Source organism: Dromiciops gliroides, chromosome 2, assembly GCF_019393635.1.
Source record: "Dromiciops gliroides isolate mDroGli1 chromosome 2, mDroGli1.pri, whole genome shotgun sequence".
NCBI lineage: Eukaryota > Metazoa > Chordata > Mammalia > Microbiotheria > Microbiotheriidae > Dromiciops > Dromiciops gliroides.
Window position 1 is genome coordinate 516,716,585 of NC_057862.1, and position 19,474 is coordinate 516,736,058.

The 19,474-nt window shown below is 36.3% G+C and overlaps 1 protein-coding gene across 1 annotated transcript in view; it reads left to right on the plus strand.

Annotated features, from left to right (window-relative positions):
* The first annotated feature begins 353 nt into the window (after nucleotides 1-353).
* Nucleotides 354-19,474, plus strand: part of AGPAT5 (1-acylglycerol-3-phosphate O-acyltransferase 5) — a 79,466-nt gene continuing 60,345 nt past the window's right edge. Inside the window, 2 exon segments of the mRNA XM_043984761.1 lie at nucleotides 354-726; nucleotides 12,696-12,765. Coding sequence (XP_043840696.1) covers nucleotides 505-726; nucleotides 12,696-12,765 — 292 coding nt within the window. The 5' untranslated portion in view covers nucleotides 354-504.

Consider the following 19,474-nt stretch of genomic DNA (forward strand, 5'->3'; position numbering starts at 1 on the left):
TGCCCTCCAACCGGCGGCCCAGGTTCCGCCAATCAGGGGCCACCTTGTTGCCCGAAGGGCCCCTCCCCCCGCCCGGGTTTGGCAATATGGTGTCAGAGGAGGGTCATGAACCGTAACTCCTTCTGAGGTAACCGGAGCCTGGGTACCTTGCAGCCTGGGCCGGGTCGCCGTGCCCTCATTGGCCTAGCATTAGTGTCCCTGTCCGCTGGGGAGCAGGGAGCCGCGAGAGCCGGGCTCCTGGTCCGGGAGCAGTCCGCCCGCTTGCCAGCAAGGCAGCCCATGCGGCTGAGGGGCTGCGGCAGCGGCGGCGGTGGAGGAGGTGGGGGAGGAGGCGGCGGCGGGCTCCGCGGCTCGGGAGCGGGCAGGGGGCGGGGGTCAGGCAGCTTGTAGCTAGGGGCTCTCTTTTGGGCCCGGTGATCCCTTGGCCGCGCGGAGGAAGAAGGAGCAGCAGCAGGAGGAGGCCAAGCCTCAGCGTCGCGAGCTAGCGAGCGCCGGAGCGGGAAGATGCTGCTGTCCCTGGTGCTCCACACGTACTCCATGCGCTATGTCCTCCCGGCCGCCGTGATGCTGGGCACGGCCCCTACCTATATTCTGGCCTGGCTGGGCTGGCGTCTCTTCTCCTTCTTCGTGCCGGGAGCACGTATCTATCAGGAGGTGGACGATCGCTTTTACAACATCTACCAGAGCATGGTGCTCTTCTTCTTCGAAAACTACACCGGTGTCCAGGTGAGCACCCGCCTCTCCCTCGTCCTTCTGGCCTCCCTCCCCCTGTTCCGGTCAGCCCCTTTTCCTGCTCTTAGTTCCTCACTTCTCCAGGCCGTGCTGCTGCTCCAGGACTGAGAAGGGGTAGGGGTTGACGTCCAATCACCTTACACGTGGTAGGGACCGAGGCTGGCCCTTTAGCGTGGGACAAGGAGTTGATTGTAATATCTGGGCCCCAGTTTCTCTGCAAAGAGGTTGAAAAAGGTCCCTTCCAATCTCACACTCGTTGATCCTCTTTGATGCTTTTGATACCCGGCTGGCTCAGGGTACGTGCTTCCAGTTCTGGAACCAAAAACTTAGCCGACATCAGGTTGTGCTTTAAGGTTGGGGAAAGATTCTCAACAGATGCCCCAGTTCTAACCTGTCCAGAGACTCTTTAGGCTACGTTAAAGTAGTTCCACTGTTTTGCTACCTAGATGAAAGTGCCCACCACTGGTTAGGAGAAAAGAAGTGCTTCTGTGGTTTCCTTAAGTATAAATAATGAGGGACCTAAAAAGTGTTTTTCTCCCTTCCCACAAAATGTTGGTTAGAGCTTATTCGTAGTATCTAAGTCTTTGTAAATATAAAGTGGGGCATGTAAATTTATTACTTCTGGCTTTTTGCCATGGAATTAGCTCAGAATTGCCGATATTAAGGCATGTTTATCTCAAAATTCAGGAGTATATTTTTAATTATTTCTTCCTAAAAATGGTCTGTAAAATGAGCAGATTTTACCATTTGGAAATGAAACGCAACTTTTACAAACAAAGACTTAGATTCTTCTCCAGTAATAGTAATCTGTGGGTGAAGAAATTAGTCTCTCATTTGGCCAGTCTTTTTTTTGTGGTAATCGAATGCTCGTCCATATGACAGGGTGAGGCAATGAGATGTATTAGGAACTCTAACCCTAACTTCAATTTCAGCTCCAGTTTTTATACAAAAAAAAAGTGTTCTGATTTTTATAATTTGAAAAAGAGAATAGCCTTTATTTAATACTACTTTATATATAGTGCTATATATATGTATATGTAGTGAGAGAGAGAATGAACTATATAGTGTGGATAATTTAGTATACATTGCTTAACCTTCAGCATATAGTTGGAAAACTTATTTTAACTCATTTTACTGACTGAGGTAGTTTATACCTAAGAGGAAGTGATGAAATGTGGATTAGAATTTTCACTTTGTGACTCCTAGGCCTAGGGTTGCTTTTTTGTTGTTACATGGAGAATACCTATTTCTACACTTGGCATCCTGCTACTGAGGACTCTGCCAGGACATTGCTAATTTTCATTAAATTTTGCTAAAACTGGGTTGAGGAGGGAGAGTTGAAAGGTGGTTAGGAAGAAAGAAATAGAATCTTATGGAAGCTAATCTCCATCTAACCAATAGCTGTTTAAGTGGTTCACAGGACAAAAGGGAGAAGCATTGTTTCAGACTGTTCTATTAAATTACTTTAAAAATAGGTCTTGGGGCAGCTAGGTGGCGCAGTGGATAAAGCACCGGCCGTGGATTCAGGAGGAGCCGAGTTCAAATTGGGCTTCAGACACTTTACAATTACTAGCTGCGTGACCTTGGGCAAGTCACTTAACCCTTATTGCCCCCCCTTCCCCAAATAGATCTTACTGGAGATTGTGGCTAGATGGCTCTTTGGCATGCCCTTATTAATGTATTTCATTTTATCTATGCACCTAGGCTAAAATATGGTTTTGCTATGGTAGATAAAGTGATTAGATAACTTTACTGCACAGTAGTCAGTTTTGTTTACTGTTTGATAAAAAGAAATTTTTAAAATGAGTAATATCCCATGTATTCTTCTATCTCTTAAATATTTGTATTTAAGGAAGTTCTAAAAAAATATAAATTTCTTTTTCCCTTATATTCACTATTTTGAGTTCTATTTTGAAGTTTCTTTAACATAACTATTAAATGGCTAAATTGATAACATACCCAGAAATAGTGTAGTAAAACTTCATTTATTTGCTTCTAACTAATTCAAAATTTGTAATCATTTTAAATTGGAGTTGAGATAAGATCTAATTTGCTCATGTATTTAGTTTGCATAGTAAATCCTCCTCCCCACTTCTTCACTAGTTCCATGTTCTTGAGGGAAATACCTTGATGATTTAAAAATAAACATTTTAAAAGAACTAATGAAATAGTGTTCTCAATTTAAATAGTAATTAGTTTTATTTAATTTGGGTGAGTGCTAATTCACAGTCTGTGTTGTAAAAGAGCTTGTTTTATTGGATTCAACCCAAGTGCATACTTTGTGAAAGAGGAGTCCTGGGACCTGGATTCAAATTCTGACTGACACATGCTGATTTTTTTTTTTTTACCTTGGGCATGTCACTGAATTTTATAAATCTGGAACTGTTTCAAATCTGCATTGGTAAAGGGAATTTCCTCATACCGGAGGAGCTCCTATACTGACCAAATCACAGGTCTAGATCAAAAATGTGAAAGACATTTCGCTTCTGAACCTCCACCAAGCAATACTTTTAACCTCATTCCAGTTTTCATGCATAATTGTAAGTCATAATTGCATTAAAAACTTATAATTTAGTCTTTCTCCCACTAATTTAAGCTTGCTTTCATCTTTTCTACTTTCTTGTCACTATTTTGAAATGTTGAGACTTGATGTATAGTTTAGTATTTGAACCTTTTAATGTCTGTATTGGACATTGTACACATTGGGAGTGTGAATTTGTGGGTATAAAACTTATTACCTCTTTTGGAAAAACAATTAGAAAGTGCAGGCCTTACTGATGGTGGATAGGTAAGTGAATAGCATATCATCTGCAGATAGGTGACACAGTGAATAGTGAGTGATGGGCCTGGAGTTAGGAAGATCTGAGTTCAAATGCAACCTCAGACACTTATTAGCTGTGCCAAGAAAACCCAAATGGAGTCATGATGAATTGGACAAGCACAGCAATTATAATGTCTTAATTATGTTTGTATAGTACTTTACAATTCCCATTTTAAGCTATAATTTACTCTATGCCTACCACTAAAATACTTAAGGCCAACATTATACAGCTTCTGTTGTGTAATGTATATTATTCTTTTAGAAAAGAATAATTTGTGAAATTGCCTTTCTTATTTTATATACTGTTTTGTACTGCTATGGTGTTTCGTTAATGATATAATACCTTATTTTCTAAACATAAACTGATAAAAAGTGTTTCCAACACAAACCTTTTGAGTTTAAGTACTTCAAGAACATTTTAAGTCTCACCTTATTGTAGAGATGGTAAGTGACTTACTCCTGGTCTCATAGCTACTATGTTGGTGAATAAATGAATGAAAAAGCACTAAAGCAACTTCTTACAGGGTGCCAAGCACAGTGCTAAGGAAATACAAATTACAAAAGCAGACAGTCCCTTTTTTTCTAGGAGATTTTACTCTAATAGTGGGATAATTTAATACCCATTAGGGTAGTAATGGCCTTGGAATAATTTTAATTTGAAATGCTGAATGGAGCCCTGGAGTAGATTAATAAAGATGATGATGACGATGATAACAATAATAAACATTTATATAGAACCTGCTATGTGCCTGGCACTTTGCTAGGCATTTTGCAAATATTTCATTGGATCCTCAGAACAACCCTGCAAAGTTGGCACTATTATCACCCCCATTTTACAGATGATTAAACTGAGGCAGACAGAGTGACTTGCCCACAGTCACACAACTAAGCAAATATTTGAGGCAGGATTTAAACTCTAGTCTTCCTGATTCCAGTTGCCGTGCTCTAACCATTACTGTGCCACCTTGCTGCCTTTAAGAGATTGACAGCTCTTTCCAGGTTCAAAGAGCTAATAAGGGGTAGGGTCAGAATTAAAAAAAAAATCTCTTTTGGATATGAAGAGTTAAGAAACAGGCATAGTTGGAAAAAACAAACATGGGAATCAGAAGACCTTGGATTTATCTCTTCTTTGCCCCTCCCCCTACTATTCCAGGGATAATCCTTATTTAGAAATATACAAAGGATATAATTTGGCCCATAATTCCACATACTAAAATAGTGAATTTTAGTCATTATCTGTTTTCTTTATCCTTATTTTTCTTTTTTCCACTTTAAATCTTTTTACAATTTTTATTTTATTCTGAACTTAAGAAATAAAATAAGCATTTCCATAACATAATGGAATGGGGGAAAAGGTTATTGCACAGGAAACTGAAAATCTATTATGTACAACTTGCTATTCCTTTTAAATATATAATAAAAGCATCATTGTTGAGGAATTTTAATGTTGAAGTCATGTGACTTTCTTCCCCGCCCCCCCCTCAGATGGTTACCATTAGACACAAATATGTATATATATATATATATATATATATATATATGTAAAATTCTATACATACATCTATTTATCAGTTCTTTCTCTGTATACAGATAGCATTAGTTCATATTTCTAGAAGTGATTGCCACTAAGTACACTAACTGCTGTGCATTTTTTAAAATGGCAAAATAGGGTCACTTAAATCTAAATATGCCTACATTATTTTGGTGAAAAGACATTTCCTAATTGTGCTCTGTGAAATAAAGGGAGTGTGGAAGGGAAATTTGCAGTAATCAAGAGGGCACTTTTCTAAATCTGGGTTCTCCATGAAAGAGGTGCCTTTCAGAGGTGCCTCTCTCTGAAAATGTTTCAACAGTTGTTCATTCCTGTCCTCGATTTTTGGTCTAATCTTGAATGAAACTTTTTTCTTCAAATTAAAGGGAGGGGGAAAGGGATGTATTAGTAAATCACTTATTTTTCCTTTCCATGGGTAGTTTTTAAATGATTCTGTTATGAAACTTTAAAAATTAATTCCTTGTTCCTTCCCTCAGCTATTTTTTTCACTTAAATAAAAGCTATCTTAATCATTTTTAGAGCAGTAGTGATTCCTCTTCTTTTCACCGAGTAACCTATCCTTGACCTAATTTTTAAACTTCCTCCAAGGCTCAACTAGTTGGATGCCATCTTCTACAGGAGATGTTTCCTGATCTCTCCCTAAGAAAAATTACTTTTTATATTTTTTGTATTTATCTTTGTATATATTGTATTCCTTCTCTAGAAATGAAAAAGAAAATAAAAATAGAGATGAAAAAAGGCCTTTGAAGGCAAGGGACTATTTCCATTTTGGTTTTGTATCCCTATTTAATACATCATCTTGTAAGTTTTAGCTTCCCTTTAATTTTCAGTCACTGCTTATTACACTGAAGTTTCACATCTGACTTATTTTGACCTCAGCAACTTAAAAAGGGAACATAAAAAAACTTAAATTCAACCAAGGTGACCCTATTTTGCCATAGTTTTTCAAGTTTTTTATAAATGATAAAATTATTACTTAAAAGAAATATTTAAGAAGTTTTTAAGGCTTCATTCAGATCATAGAATTTAAAGGCAGAAGAACTCTTTAGAGATTATATAGTTTTTCCTCTCTCCTCCACCCCCTCCCATTTTACAGATAAGGGAACTGAGGCCTAGAGAGTTTAAATAACTTGGCCAAGGGCATCAGGTAATAAATAACAGAACTGAGATATAAACCCAGGTGCTCTTACTCCAAATCCAGTACTCTTTCTACTATGTACAGCTTTTTAATGCTCATTTCAAAATTTGTATCTCTCTTAAAATACAGGAAATCTTTAATGTGATTTTTGTGTGCTGTGGTTTTGAACATGTACTGAATCAATGAGTCTCTATAGTAATTTTCTTTTACATTTCTTCTGTCTGCTTCTCATGTGACAGTTCATTTTGTATTTTATTTTAAAACTAAAATTCATATAAAAACAAATTGAACTACTTAAGTGTTATTATACCTTAAATACAAAAGTCTTTAAACGTTAGCCTGTAACAGAGGAGCAGAGACAACTGAAAATTATCATGTTTTATGTTTTTATGAATTTTCAGGGAAGTTGATACAGGGAATCAAAGTAGAAACATAGTTTCAGATTCTTAAGGGAAACATTCAAAGCTTTCATATTTCTAGAGCACATTTGTAACCCCTTCTTTGTGTATGTCCTAATGCTTCATAAATACCATATACTTTATGAATTGTTTTGATATCTTTATTTAAATTTTGTTGAAAAGGACTTTATTTGCATACAGCATACCTTATATGTAGAGACTGATAATTTTGTTCCTTTTTTTCCTATTGCATTTCTTATTATACTGACTGGAAAGTAATGAATTTCATCATTTGCTTTTCTGTAAAGGTCTTAAAAGGTGGTGGAATTATTTAATTTGGAACATAATAATAGAACTTGATAATGAGAGGCCTTTATTTACATTTTATTTAGTAAGTTGACTTTCTTAAATAAGACATAACATCCAATAGAACATAGTCACTTTATATGAACTGAGTGGTAAACTGACTGATTTTTGTCTTAGGAGAAGTGATGTAGAATTATACTTTTATTTATACGTGATAGGAAATGTAACATTTTGACAATTCTTCATAGTACTAATAAAATTACTAAATATTCTTCATAGGTTTCTTTTTAGGGGCCTTGTTTTATTTTATTTCAATTAATTAATTTTTTTGTGTGGGGCAATGGGGGTTAAGTGACTTGCCCAGGGTCACACAGCTAGTAAGTGTCAAGTGTCTGAGGCCGGATTTGAACTCAGGTCCTCCTAAATCCAGGGCTGGTGCTTTATCCACTGTGCCATCTAGCTGCCCCAGGGGCCTTGTTTTAAATAGATTAGGGGAAAAATTAACTCACTTCATGAACAGTAATATTTTTAAAGGCCTTCACTGAAAGCCTGAAAGCAACACAAAAAATGGTGGTTCTCACCTGACTTCTTTGGAACCCCAGGCATCCACAGAGTATTTCAATGGTTTTATGAAATGAAATTTAGTTATGATATACGTGTTTAATTTGCTTTCATTATCTATAGATGTGACTGTAGTTTTTGTTGGGCTGTGAAAAAGAATTGCAAAAGGTTGCAACCACAATTGCATTCACAATTATTTACCAGTACTTCTAACTAGGAAGTAATAGTTGTTGATTGATTATTTTTTGTTGTTTTTTTTGTTTTGTTTTGTTTGTTTTTTTGCAGGGCAGTGAGGGTTAAGTGACTTGCCCAGGGTGACACAGCTAGTGTCAAGTGTCTGAGGCTGGATTTGAACTCAGGTCCTCCTGAATCCAAGGCCAGTGCTTTATACACTGCTCCATCTAGCTGCCCCCTCAATTGATTATTAAAATGACCAGTAGCTTCACTCATAAGATGACTTAAAAATTACAATCAACACTGAAAAACTTGGGTGATTCTATTAAGTATATGAAATGTAAAATAAGACTTAAGAATTTAAAATGTATTTTTAATGTATGTTTTATTATGTTAATATTTATGCATAGGCATGTTAATTTAAAAAATATCTATATAGTTTTATGGTCTTGGAAACAACCAAATGATGAAAGAAACCAACATTGAATATTTACTTTGATTTTGTAAACTTTACTTGTGTGTTTACTTTCTTCTTGGTCATGATCTTGATGTAGGAGGCAAAAAAGGGTTAATAGAAAAACCTAAGACCCATGCTTTAATTCAGATATTAGCTCAAAAAGGGAGTCAGACCTGAGTTAATGGATAACTTACAAATCAAGATGCTATGTTCTCTTACCCCCAGAAATCAGTACTCATAAAGGGTCAGGTCAAATAACAATAAAGGAATTGACAACCTATAAAAATTCAGACTGGAAATAAAAGAAAAATGAAGGTGTTTTGAAACTAGCCATGGGAACCAGAAAGAGACATGCGCAGAAAAGGCTAAATTTGTCCCCAGATTCAACTTATGACGGGTAAACCCCAAAAACACACCTCCACGGAAAAAGGTAACCGCATTGGGGGTTGGCTTAGGACCTCAGGAACTCCGAATTAGGATAGGCCCTCCCCTGTACCTCCCCAAGGTTGAGATTATTATAACGAGACTGATAAATCAATTTATCTATACTATAAATAAAACTGTCTTTCCTTTCACACTTCAAGAGAGATACCTTTCCACTATTCTGGTTCTCTCCCTGTGGTCACCCACAGTATTGCAGTAAAACTCGGGAAACTGAGTCACTGAGTCTTATAATTCTTTTGGGACAATCAATTTGACCTTAAATTCCATCCCACATCAATCTCATATAATTTGTAAGATTTCATGATTCCATTTAATGGAATAGCATTTTTAGGAGTAATAAGAGTTTGCAATTTGTAATCTCTAGCTTGGCATTTTAAGATATTTCTAGGTTTACATCATAATGAAGATTTTCCCTATGTCTTACTTCAGTTAAGAATTGTTTTGAAAGTAATCGGCAAATAAACAATTATTTCAAGGGAGAGAAAGTGTATTCAGTCATCTCCCCGATAAAATTACTCAGGAGTATTTTCAACCATGTGCAAACATGTTGGATTTGGCTACCATCCTCTGTTGCATAATAACTGCAAAGCACTTTTGAAAAGTCCAGGTGCATTTGTATGTTCAGGAATCTGGACAGAGAGCGGTCCTTTAAGGGGGTTTTATTAAAAGCAGCAACTGACGATACAATTCATAAGCATTTCTTAATCAACCAACTGAAATTATTCTCTTTAATTTTTTTTTTATTCCATGAAATGCAAGATTTTCTTAAGGTGTTAACCACACACTTGTTTAGCAATTCTTTGTGTTGAATTTTTCAACTTGATCTAATCAAATGATCTTGTTGGGCAGTTTTGAGGTATGTTCACATAAGGGAAAGGATTTGATTTGTAAGAAAAATATGTCTAGTGAGTGTTGTTGGACTCACATAACTTTAAGTGTACCCAGAGAAAAGAGCAGTAGATTCTGGATTAGAGACCAGAGTTCAAATCAAAGCTCATAATTTATCATTACTTGTACAGTTTTGACCAATTCACTTAACCCCTTTGTTCCTCAATTTCTTTCTTCTCTTGTAAAACGAGGAGGTTTGGTGGGTCTAGATGATTTCTAAATTCTCTTTGAGCTCTAATTTTATGATCCAGTTATTCTTCTTATAAGTTGATTTTATTTTAAAATTAAAAATCATAGGGAGTTATAACTATTACATTGGTTTCCATTTGGGGCACTTAGGTGATACTGTGGATAGGGTGGTGGGCCTGGAGTCAGGAAGACCACAGATACTTCCTAGCTGTGTGACCCTGGGCACCTCACTTAAGAAGTGAGAAGGATAAGGCAAACCATGTCAGTATCTTTGCCAAGAAAACCCCAAATGGGGTCATGAATAGTTGGACACAACTGAACAACAACACTATTCTACTGAATTTCATATTGCTCTGCACCCCAAAACCCTGTATTACTTTTTTTTCTAGAATGAAAAGTAGGTAGATTTTATGTGTTTATGTAGTTTTAATATCCACTTGAATTTTTTCTGCCTTGGTAACGCTCAGATTTTTTTTTTGTGTTTTGTTTTGTTTTTTAGTGAGGCAATTGGGGTTAAGTGACTTGCCCAGGGTCACACAGCTAGTAAGTGTTAAGTGTCTGAGGCCGGATTTGAACTCAGGTACTCCTGAATCCAGGGCCAGTGCTCTATCCACTGCGCCACCTAGCCACCCCTGCTCAGATGGTTTTAATGAGACTTTGTGCTTGCTTATTTGGGGATCTGATGCTGTTTTAAAAAAGATGAGAGTATATGTGTGTGTGTGTGTGTGTGTGTATATGTATATATATATACACACACACACACACACACACACACACACACATATATATACATATATATATATATACACACACACATATGCATATATATTTTAAAAGCTTTTGTTTCTGTTTAGTTTATCAAGAATTTCTTAATAAGCTTATTGAGTCTCCAAAGGCCATGGTTTCTTCCTCTAATCTCTGGAAATGAAAGTTTTTTAAATGGTTAAAACATTACTTTTAACCTGTGGCAAAATGTTTCATGGTGTCTAGGCATGTCTCTAACGGGAGGAATTTGGATTGAATTAATTAGCCCCAGATCCAGAAAATTAAGCCATAAATACTACAAAGTATGTCTTGGTTTGCTGTTTCTGTACCTTGTTTTACACACACACACACACACACACACACACACACACACACACACACACACCCTTTTTTTTTTTCCAAGTCTACTTAATTTCAGACCTAAAATTTGTTCAGTGTGTACAGGAAACTTTGTTTTTATCTTTGAAGATAGAGAAACAGTTTTATTTGGCTTTTATTTTTAATTAATGCCTCATTTTGTAGATTGAAAAGCCTATGTTTATAACTTTTTTCTAGAATGTGTTAAAAGTAAAAGTCTAATTTGAATAGTTATTTGCTGTATTTTTTCTCAATACTTAGTGCTAGGCACAGGAAGATTCAAAATCATAAGACTTGATCACTACTTGTTTGTTTATAGCTTTAAGAAACAATGCTTATAAAAATATAACAATAATATTAACAGATGGATTTCTTTTGACTCCTTTCTTAGGTGGGAAGGCTTATAAAATGACCAAAAGGCAAACCAAATGGAGAAGAAAGCTATTATGGTTCTGGATAAACCATAGTTTACATAATTATAGAGTAATCAGTAGTTGGCTATAGGTTATAAGTATATTTAAGTAACAAAGATTTTTCATATAATGGGATACAGGAAAAGTTTTTTTTAATGTATTCTTTATATTGAATTATTGTGACAACAGAAATATATGTATGTGTATATGTGTATATATGTACATTATATATATGTATGTATGTATGTGTGTATATATATATATATATATATGTTTTATAATGATATTCTTTTGGGGGGGGCAATTGGGGTTAAGTGACTTGCCCAGGGTCACACAGCTAGTAAGTGTTAAGTCTCTGAGGCCGGATTTGAACTCGGGTCCTCCTGAATCCAGGACTGGTACTCTATCCACTGCACCACCTAGCTGCCCCTTATAATGATATTCTTGATGCCAAGTGGAACTGGAAGTAGTAATTTGATGTAAATGGAGGTTGAGGTTTGAAATGTTAGAGAAAGGACAAAATAATTATAGCATTACATGTTTTTAAAAGAGAATCTCAAGTTTCAGAGTGACAAGTCTCATAAATTTGATTTTTTAAAAAAATTAAACATTTGAAAAAGAGCTATACTATCTAGTTCCATTAATAACTTTTCATTTGTATTAATATATCACCTTGGTTTGTTTAATATTTAATGTTTAACAAATTTACATTGGGTATTCTTGTGATTCTTTTGCACCCTATTTCTCTCCCCATAAGTAGCATAGCAGAAATAATAACTGACATTTAAACAATAATGAAAAGATTTGCAAAATGCTATATATCCTCATTTGGTCCTCACAATAACCCTCTGAGGTAGTACTGGTGCTATTACATCAATTTTGTTGATGAGGAAACTAAGTAGGGCTCATAAGAGGGAAGGGACTGGCACATTCACCCAGAAGTGTTGAGTGTCATGCAGAATTAAGCCGAGATTTCTTCTGACTCTCATGTCTGGAACCATAAATTAACTGATTCTTACTAACATCTTTGTGAGAAGATGTTAGAAATGACTGTTTTGACCATTATTTCACCTTTACCCTTTGCCTCCTATTTCTTTTTTCTTTTCTTTCTTTTTTTTTTGTAGGGCAATGAGAGTTAAGTGGCTTGCTCAGGGTCACACAACTAGTAAGTGTCAAGTGTCTGAGGCTGGATTTGAACTCAGGTCCTCCTGAATCCAGGGTTGGTTCTTTATCTACTGCACCACTTAGCTGCCCCTGCCTCCTATTTCTTAGTGCCACTTGGCCTTATGGCCTCTAAGGGGGCCACTAAGTTTAAATCACTGATTGTTGTTGGTTGTGTACATTTCTTTCATGACATCTTGTACATACATGTGCCTTTGTTAATACTTCATATCTTTTGTATATCTTATTTTGTAGGTTAAAGTGTCGTGTTAATTAAAGAAAAAAAAACTACACCACGGGAAAGTAATATTTTCTTTTTTTTGTTGTTTTATCTTTTAGATAATACTATATGGGGATTTGCCAAAACATAAAGAAAATATAATATATTTATCAAATCATCAGTGCACAGGTTTGTATTTTGTTTGTCTGTAACCTGGGTTATTGTTTGTTTGGTTTTTTTTTAATGGTTAATAAGTAGTAAAAATAGGTCTACCATCCATAACCTTTTAAGTGAACTATATAAAATATGTACCTTGAGTGAGGATGTACCTGAGCTTATTTTTCTTTTGTGCATGTTTTTGAAAGGTCAAGGATGTTAAAATGTTTTGTTTTGTTTTTTAAAACCTCTTCTTTCCAATTATAGATATTTATGCTATATGAAATCCCTGCCAGTTAACATGGGTTATCCAGAAGGCCTTTTTAGGAAGCTATAAAAACTTGTTTGACTAAACAAGAAAATAGTATGGAAATAGTATGGTAATTGATAAGTTTCATGTTGGATTTTGGATCAATACTTCTCGCTATATTATATCTGCTTTGCTCACTATCAGGTGATTTCCCCCTGAGTACTTTTTTTCCTCATCCTAATAAGTTAGCAAGAATACTATGTTTACTTTAGGTTTCTAGGAGAAATATCTATGTATACATTCATGTATAAAATAATCTTGTGAGGGCCAAAATTGAATATACGTAGCATTAATCTCCCCTTATAAGAAAAGGAGCCTCTGAGCTTTAGTTCATAAAGGATCAGGTTTTATTGCTTGGGAATTAATTAGACCACAAAGGTGAAACCAGTTACGGAAATAAGGAAGTAGAAATACAGATGGACAGTCTTAACTCTAAGCTCAGTCTATGCGATCTGAGAGATTAAGCTAGTTCAAAGGAATTCAGGGTTTTCCTTCATAAAACTCACCAGTCCCAAACTGCCCGCCAGGCCGAGAACCAGCACACCCAAGACCAAGCATGAAACACCCCACCATCGAGCCAAGTGCCACCAGTCTGCTTTCCAGGCTGAAAGAGACTGACCTTTTGAATGCCCCGCCCACTGGAAGTTACCTCCCTTCCGGTGGCTGGTGTTTTTCCTCCCCAAAAGGGGAGGTCCTTCTCAGTAGCATAAGTAATCTCAGGGTGGGCCAGGTATGGCCCCTCCCAAATGATTCAGCTAAAACTTTTGATATTAATATTTACCACAAATAATTTTTACTATATTTCCCCCTTTGTTTCATTGGAAAAACTCGAATAGGTTTGCTCAGTGAAACAGCCAAAAATAACAGAATATATTATCCTAGCCTAACTAACAATATGTTAATATCAATATAGAAAAGGGAGAGAGAAAAGTTTTGTCCAGAGGGGCGGTCCCTCATGGACGAGACGTTTTGACATTGGTCTTGCAGAGGGTGGGCCTCTGCAGAGTTTGAACACCCCACTGGAAGTTGCCTCCCTTCCAGTGGCTGGCATTTTTCCTCCCCAAAAGGGGAGGTCCTTCCCAGTAGCATATGTAATCTCAGGGTGGGCCAGTTGTGGCCCCTCCCAAATGATGCAGCTAAAATTTTCAATATTAATATTTTCCACAAATAATTTTCCACTTTTACATTGATGTGATTTATAAGTACATTGTATTACATAAGGAGAGGCAGATAGAGACAGCAAGGCCTGGGTTTAAATCCTGCGTCTGGGCAAGTCACTTAATCTTTCAGTGTTCTAGGCAACTCTCTAAAATAATAAATCATAGTGAAGGTGCTGAACTACTTTGGTAGAATTTCCTCATTTGGGATTTCCCTGTATCAGTGAAATCACAGGCCTAGACCCTATTTCCATCTCTAGTTCAGTTACACAAAAGTGGTGAAGTTGGCATTGCACAAGAGGAATATGTATGAAAAATCTGTATCTCGTAAATCATCTTTTTAAAAAAAATCTTAACATTTTTATTGCTGTGCTTTGTTTTTCTATTACCTTCAATTCAGACTATATCCTTTTACCATCTTCTAGTAGTGAGTGAACCATTAACAACAAAATAAAAAGTTATAAGATATAAATGTATTGTTTCACATTGAGTCCCCACATATCTTTAATAAAGAGAAGGACATGTATTTTCTCATTTCTTCAGGGAAGTTTGGTTATTATAATTATACAGTGTTAAAGTTTTGTTTGTTATTGTTGTTATATTTCATTTTTTCCATTAACTACTTACAGGTTTGTATTTTACCAAAAATATTTGGCAAAGAATGGTTTTGTCTTAGATATATAGGATTTTCATAGTTCATACATAAATAATCTTGTTTAGGAGATTGTGTAACCTTTGGGGAAATAGGATATTTTTAGTTCAATCTAAATGTATATGAAATATTGGCAGTTTGAGTTCAATGACTAGAAATGGAAAAGGGTTTGATACACCATCAATTTGTTATCTTTCAGGGATGGTAATATTCTATCCATTCCAGATGAATACTTCTTTAAGACCATTTGGAAAGAGATAGAATAGGTTGCTATGGAAATCCTTTTATTAAAGAATGCAATAGTAGAGGGGGGGTTTTTTTGCTTTTTTTTTTTAGTTAATATTCTTTTATTTACTTTTTTTTTTGAGTGAGGCAATGAGGGTTAAGTGACTTGCCCAGGGTCACACAGCTAGTAAGTGTCAAGTGTCTGAGGCCATATTTGAATTCAGGGCCATTGCTTTATCCACTGTACCACCTAGCTGCCCCAATAGTAGAGTTTTTAATGTCTCCTGATACAGAATTTTGCTGTATTTAAAAATCTACTTCATTTTTGTTATAGCTTTTAATATAATTTTCTTTATGAACTATGTCTTTGATATTATAACTTAGTATACTTAAAGGTGAATTCAGTTTTTAAATATCTTCCCTTATCCCTTTTGTAGGTTTTTGGTGACAGCTCCAATTTCCATTTTATTCTCATGTTTTTTAGTTAAAAATGTTTTTTGAAACTTGGGGCTACAAAAGTATTTCTTGTAACCACTAGTGGGCCTGATCGTACTGAATGGTATGGAAGCTCTGGCCTGCTCCATTTCCAACCTGGGCCAGTTTACCTCTTCTTAGGCAGTCTGGTGTACCCCTCCTCCCTGAAGCTCACTATATTGGTGCACTTGTATGGCTACCTTTGGCACCTGGACCAGAATGAAGGCAAGGGCAATAAAAGGTGAAATTGAAGTTGCTTGGTTTTGTTCTGTGCTGACAATTTTGATAAGAGAATAATTTGAAGTCCTAGGCTAAAATGAGGATTTGAGGTTGACTTAAGCTTAATTCATCCATATTCCCCTTGGCCCTGATTAATGTGACCAGCAGGTTCTATGATTTTACTTGCACGACTATAGCTTAAAATACCTATGTGACAATAGTTGATAGCTTCTTGAAAATATGCCCTTTATTTTTTTCCTGTACTTTTGCTTTTGCTTCTGTTAACATCGTTATTATTATTAGAAACACATTATTCAGTATTCACATCACAGTATTCAGGTATTGGTTGATATTTTTGGTAGAGTACAGATATACAGATAGAAATTACTGCCTTAAGCAAGTATGAGGTAGACTTATTTCTCTAAATTCTTCAAAGCCATTTCATCTATAAGATGGTAACCCATCTAACTCTAAACAGGTATAAACTCTAAAACTTTATAGGTTTAAATGCCCTTTCTTAAAGCTTTTTCCTAGGTCCACTAGAGGTTCCAGGCACCTCACACTGATATTTTGCCAGGTAATCTAGACTATTTAACGCCCAATTTTTAGGTAAGACTGTGCTAAGGAACAATGCTTGGCTAGCTTCCCAAAAATTCAGTGGATATCTGAAGGGAAATGGTTGGTCTTGATACCATCATCTTTGTAGTTACTTCAGGATTACCTTTGACTTGTCCCCTCTTCCTATACCATATCCAGTCAGTTACCAAATTCTGTCCATTTCCAGCATTACCACACTTCTCCTTTCAGACTAAAGCCTCTTTCTTTCTCTCAATTGAGACATTCATCACCTATCGTAGTTACCTCCTAACTGCTCTTTCTTCTACTTAAAATCTTTCCCTGTACTTTCATCCTTCCTAAAACTCCCCAAATGATCTTCCTAATGTCATTTCCCAACTAAAAAACCTTTACTGGTTCCCATTACCTTTGAGATCAAATATGAACCCCTTAGATTGGCAGGCTAATAATCTCCAAAATTTAATTGTAATCTTCATGCAGTCACTATCCATATTGTACTTGACTTTCATTCCTATGATGTATTTCTTTCTCATTTCTACCTCTTGAAAGCCTGCTTCCTTTCAAAATTCAGGGCAGGTGCCACCTTCTCATGAAATGATCATTGGTTTTCTAGCTATAAGTTTTCTCTTTCTCAAATTTTCCTGGAGCACTTCATCTGACTTGTCTTTTGCTATCTTCATAAACTTGTTTTGTATGTGTTATCCCTCCTGGTATAATGTGAACTTACTGAATTCTGAGACTTTTGTTTCTTTTGTGTCCCCAGTGCTTATCACAATGCTTGACAGGTATAAAACCATGGAAGGCACACAGTTGATGCTTAATTTAAGCTTGTTGAGTGCTTGAATAAAATGTTAGTTTAAATTGCATTGCCTCTTCTACATGTATGCTGATAGGCCCAAGAGAAGTGGAGAATCTAAGTGAACAGGAGTTCTTGAAGGGATTGAAGATTCTCACAGGGCATCTTAGAGTGGAGGTAGGGGTGCTCAATAATCTGTCTTTTCATTTTTGGAGAAGAATCTTCAGGTGCCTGTGGTGTTCCCAAATTTTGAATCAGTCCAAATCCCAACTCTTGAGGAGCATTAAAATTTCTAAAGTTACCTCACAACGTGGGGGTGCATAATATTTGAACCTCTTAACTTTTATATCTGTTTTTTTGCTAGTCTTGGACACATTACTCCATCTTCTCAAAAATGATAGCTAAATGTACAAGTTACATTTAATCACATGCATGTTAATTCTTGTTTGACATGTAAAAAGCAGTTCTTATTTATCTTGTATATGTGTAAGCAGTTTTAATTTACTCTGTGTGTGTGTGTGTGTGTGTGTGTGTGTGTGTGTGTGTGTGTATTCTTTAATCTTTACAACTACACTAAAATCACTTCTCTTAGGGTCCACATCCTCTTGTCCATTTATCACTTTTACTATAATCATCATTATTTAACTTTTGATATGTTTTTTCCCCTTGTCTTCTGTGAAATTTTCCTACCTCTCAACTGCTCTTTGGTTCTTATTTATTGTCTTTAATAATTTGTGCTTCCATTCTCCTTATTCAGTCAGTCCTTATTTCTCTATTTTTTTTTTAAGTGAGGCAGTTGGGGTTGTGACTTGCCCAGATGTCACACAACTGTAAGTGTTAAGTGTGTGAGGCCGGATTTGAACTCAGGTACTCCTGACTCAAGGGCTGTTTGCTTATATCTACTGCACCAGCCTAGCTGCCCCTCTATTCTTTTTTTTTATGCCACTATTTTTAATCTTATAACATTATGATAGATAGATTAAAAACCTTCTTGTAAAGCAGAATCTCCCCTATTAGTTAGACCCAGGATTTTGATCTGGAGACCTGGATTTGAATCTTATCACAGCTGTTTATTCAGATCCAACAATTATTTATTAAATACCTACAATTTCCCAGGCATAATGCCAGAAACTGGTGATTTCAAAGACAAAAACAAAACAGTTAACCATTTTCAAGGAACTGAGGTTTCTTATGAAGAAAAGCATGTACAAAGATGAGTAAATTCAAAATAGAGTATATCCACCTTATTTGGGGATAGGGAAAGACACTAATAACTGGGGGAGATCAGAAAGGCCTACGGACGTGCTACTTGACCAGAATCTTAAAAGGATGATGTGGTTATGATGAGGAGGAAGAAAATGTCCAATTCGTCATAGTCAGTCACTGTTAGAACCAGATGAAAATAGATTGCAGGCGTTTTAACTCATAGCCCAGTGTTTCTTTTTACTTTGTGTGTGTGTGTGTGGTGTGTGTGTGTGTGCACACAGCGTGCGTGTGGTAGGGGGCAATTGGGTTTAAGTGATTTGCCCAGGGTCACCAGCTAGTAAGTGTCAAGTGTCTGAGGCTGGATTGGGAACTGAGGTCCTCCTGACTCTAGGGCTGGTGCTCTATCCACTGCGCCACCTAGCTGCCCCTCTTTTTACTTTTAAAAAGTTGTTTTAATTAGAATTATTGACCCTAAGTCATCAAGAAAAAGGTTAACTTGTTTTTCATGTACTCTGCATATGTAGGCAGGGGGAAGGTTTAGTTTTCATTGATGCCACTATTACCATGAATCCAGGGCCAGTGCTCTATCTGCTGTACCACATAGCTGCCCCCTAATTTAATTTTTCTTGACATCAACCTAATTTGCCCTTTTTGCACCATTTACCCTTATGCTCTTGGTTCTGCCACTTTAAAAATCAAATAGAAAAAATCTAGTTTCTCTTCCTCATGTTAAGCCTCAAATAACTCATAAATAGGTTTCATATCCTTCTAACTCTTCTCTTCTTCAGCCCAAATATGCCCAGTACCTCTAAAACCTTCATTCATTCCAATGAAATACTACATCTTTCTTATAGGTTGGTGGCTACCGTGTATATAAAGAAAATTTTCAAATTGACACCTACAGTCCCTCTCTGTAATTCCATATTTCAAATTTGTATCAGGAAGTTTCCACATGAATATCCTATTCACACATTAATTTTAACATTTCCAACTTCACCATTCAAAAATTATTTTACTCTTCCATAAATTCTGGATTTCTCTCAGCATTAATATTTTGATTCCCTTATTTGTCTCCAGAACCTCCTTTTTTATGCAGTAGTTTTGACTCTATGCTTTCCATTTCTTCT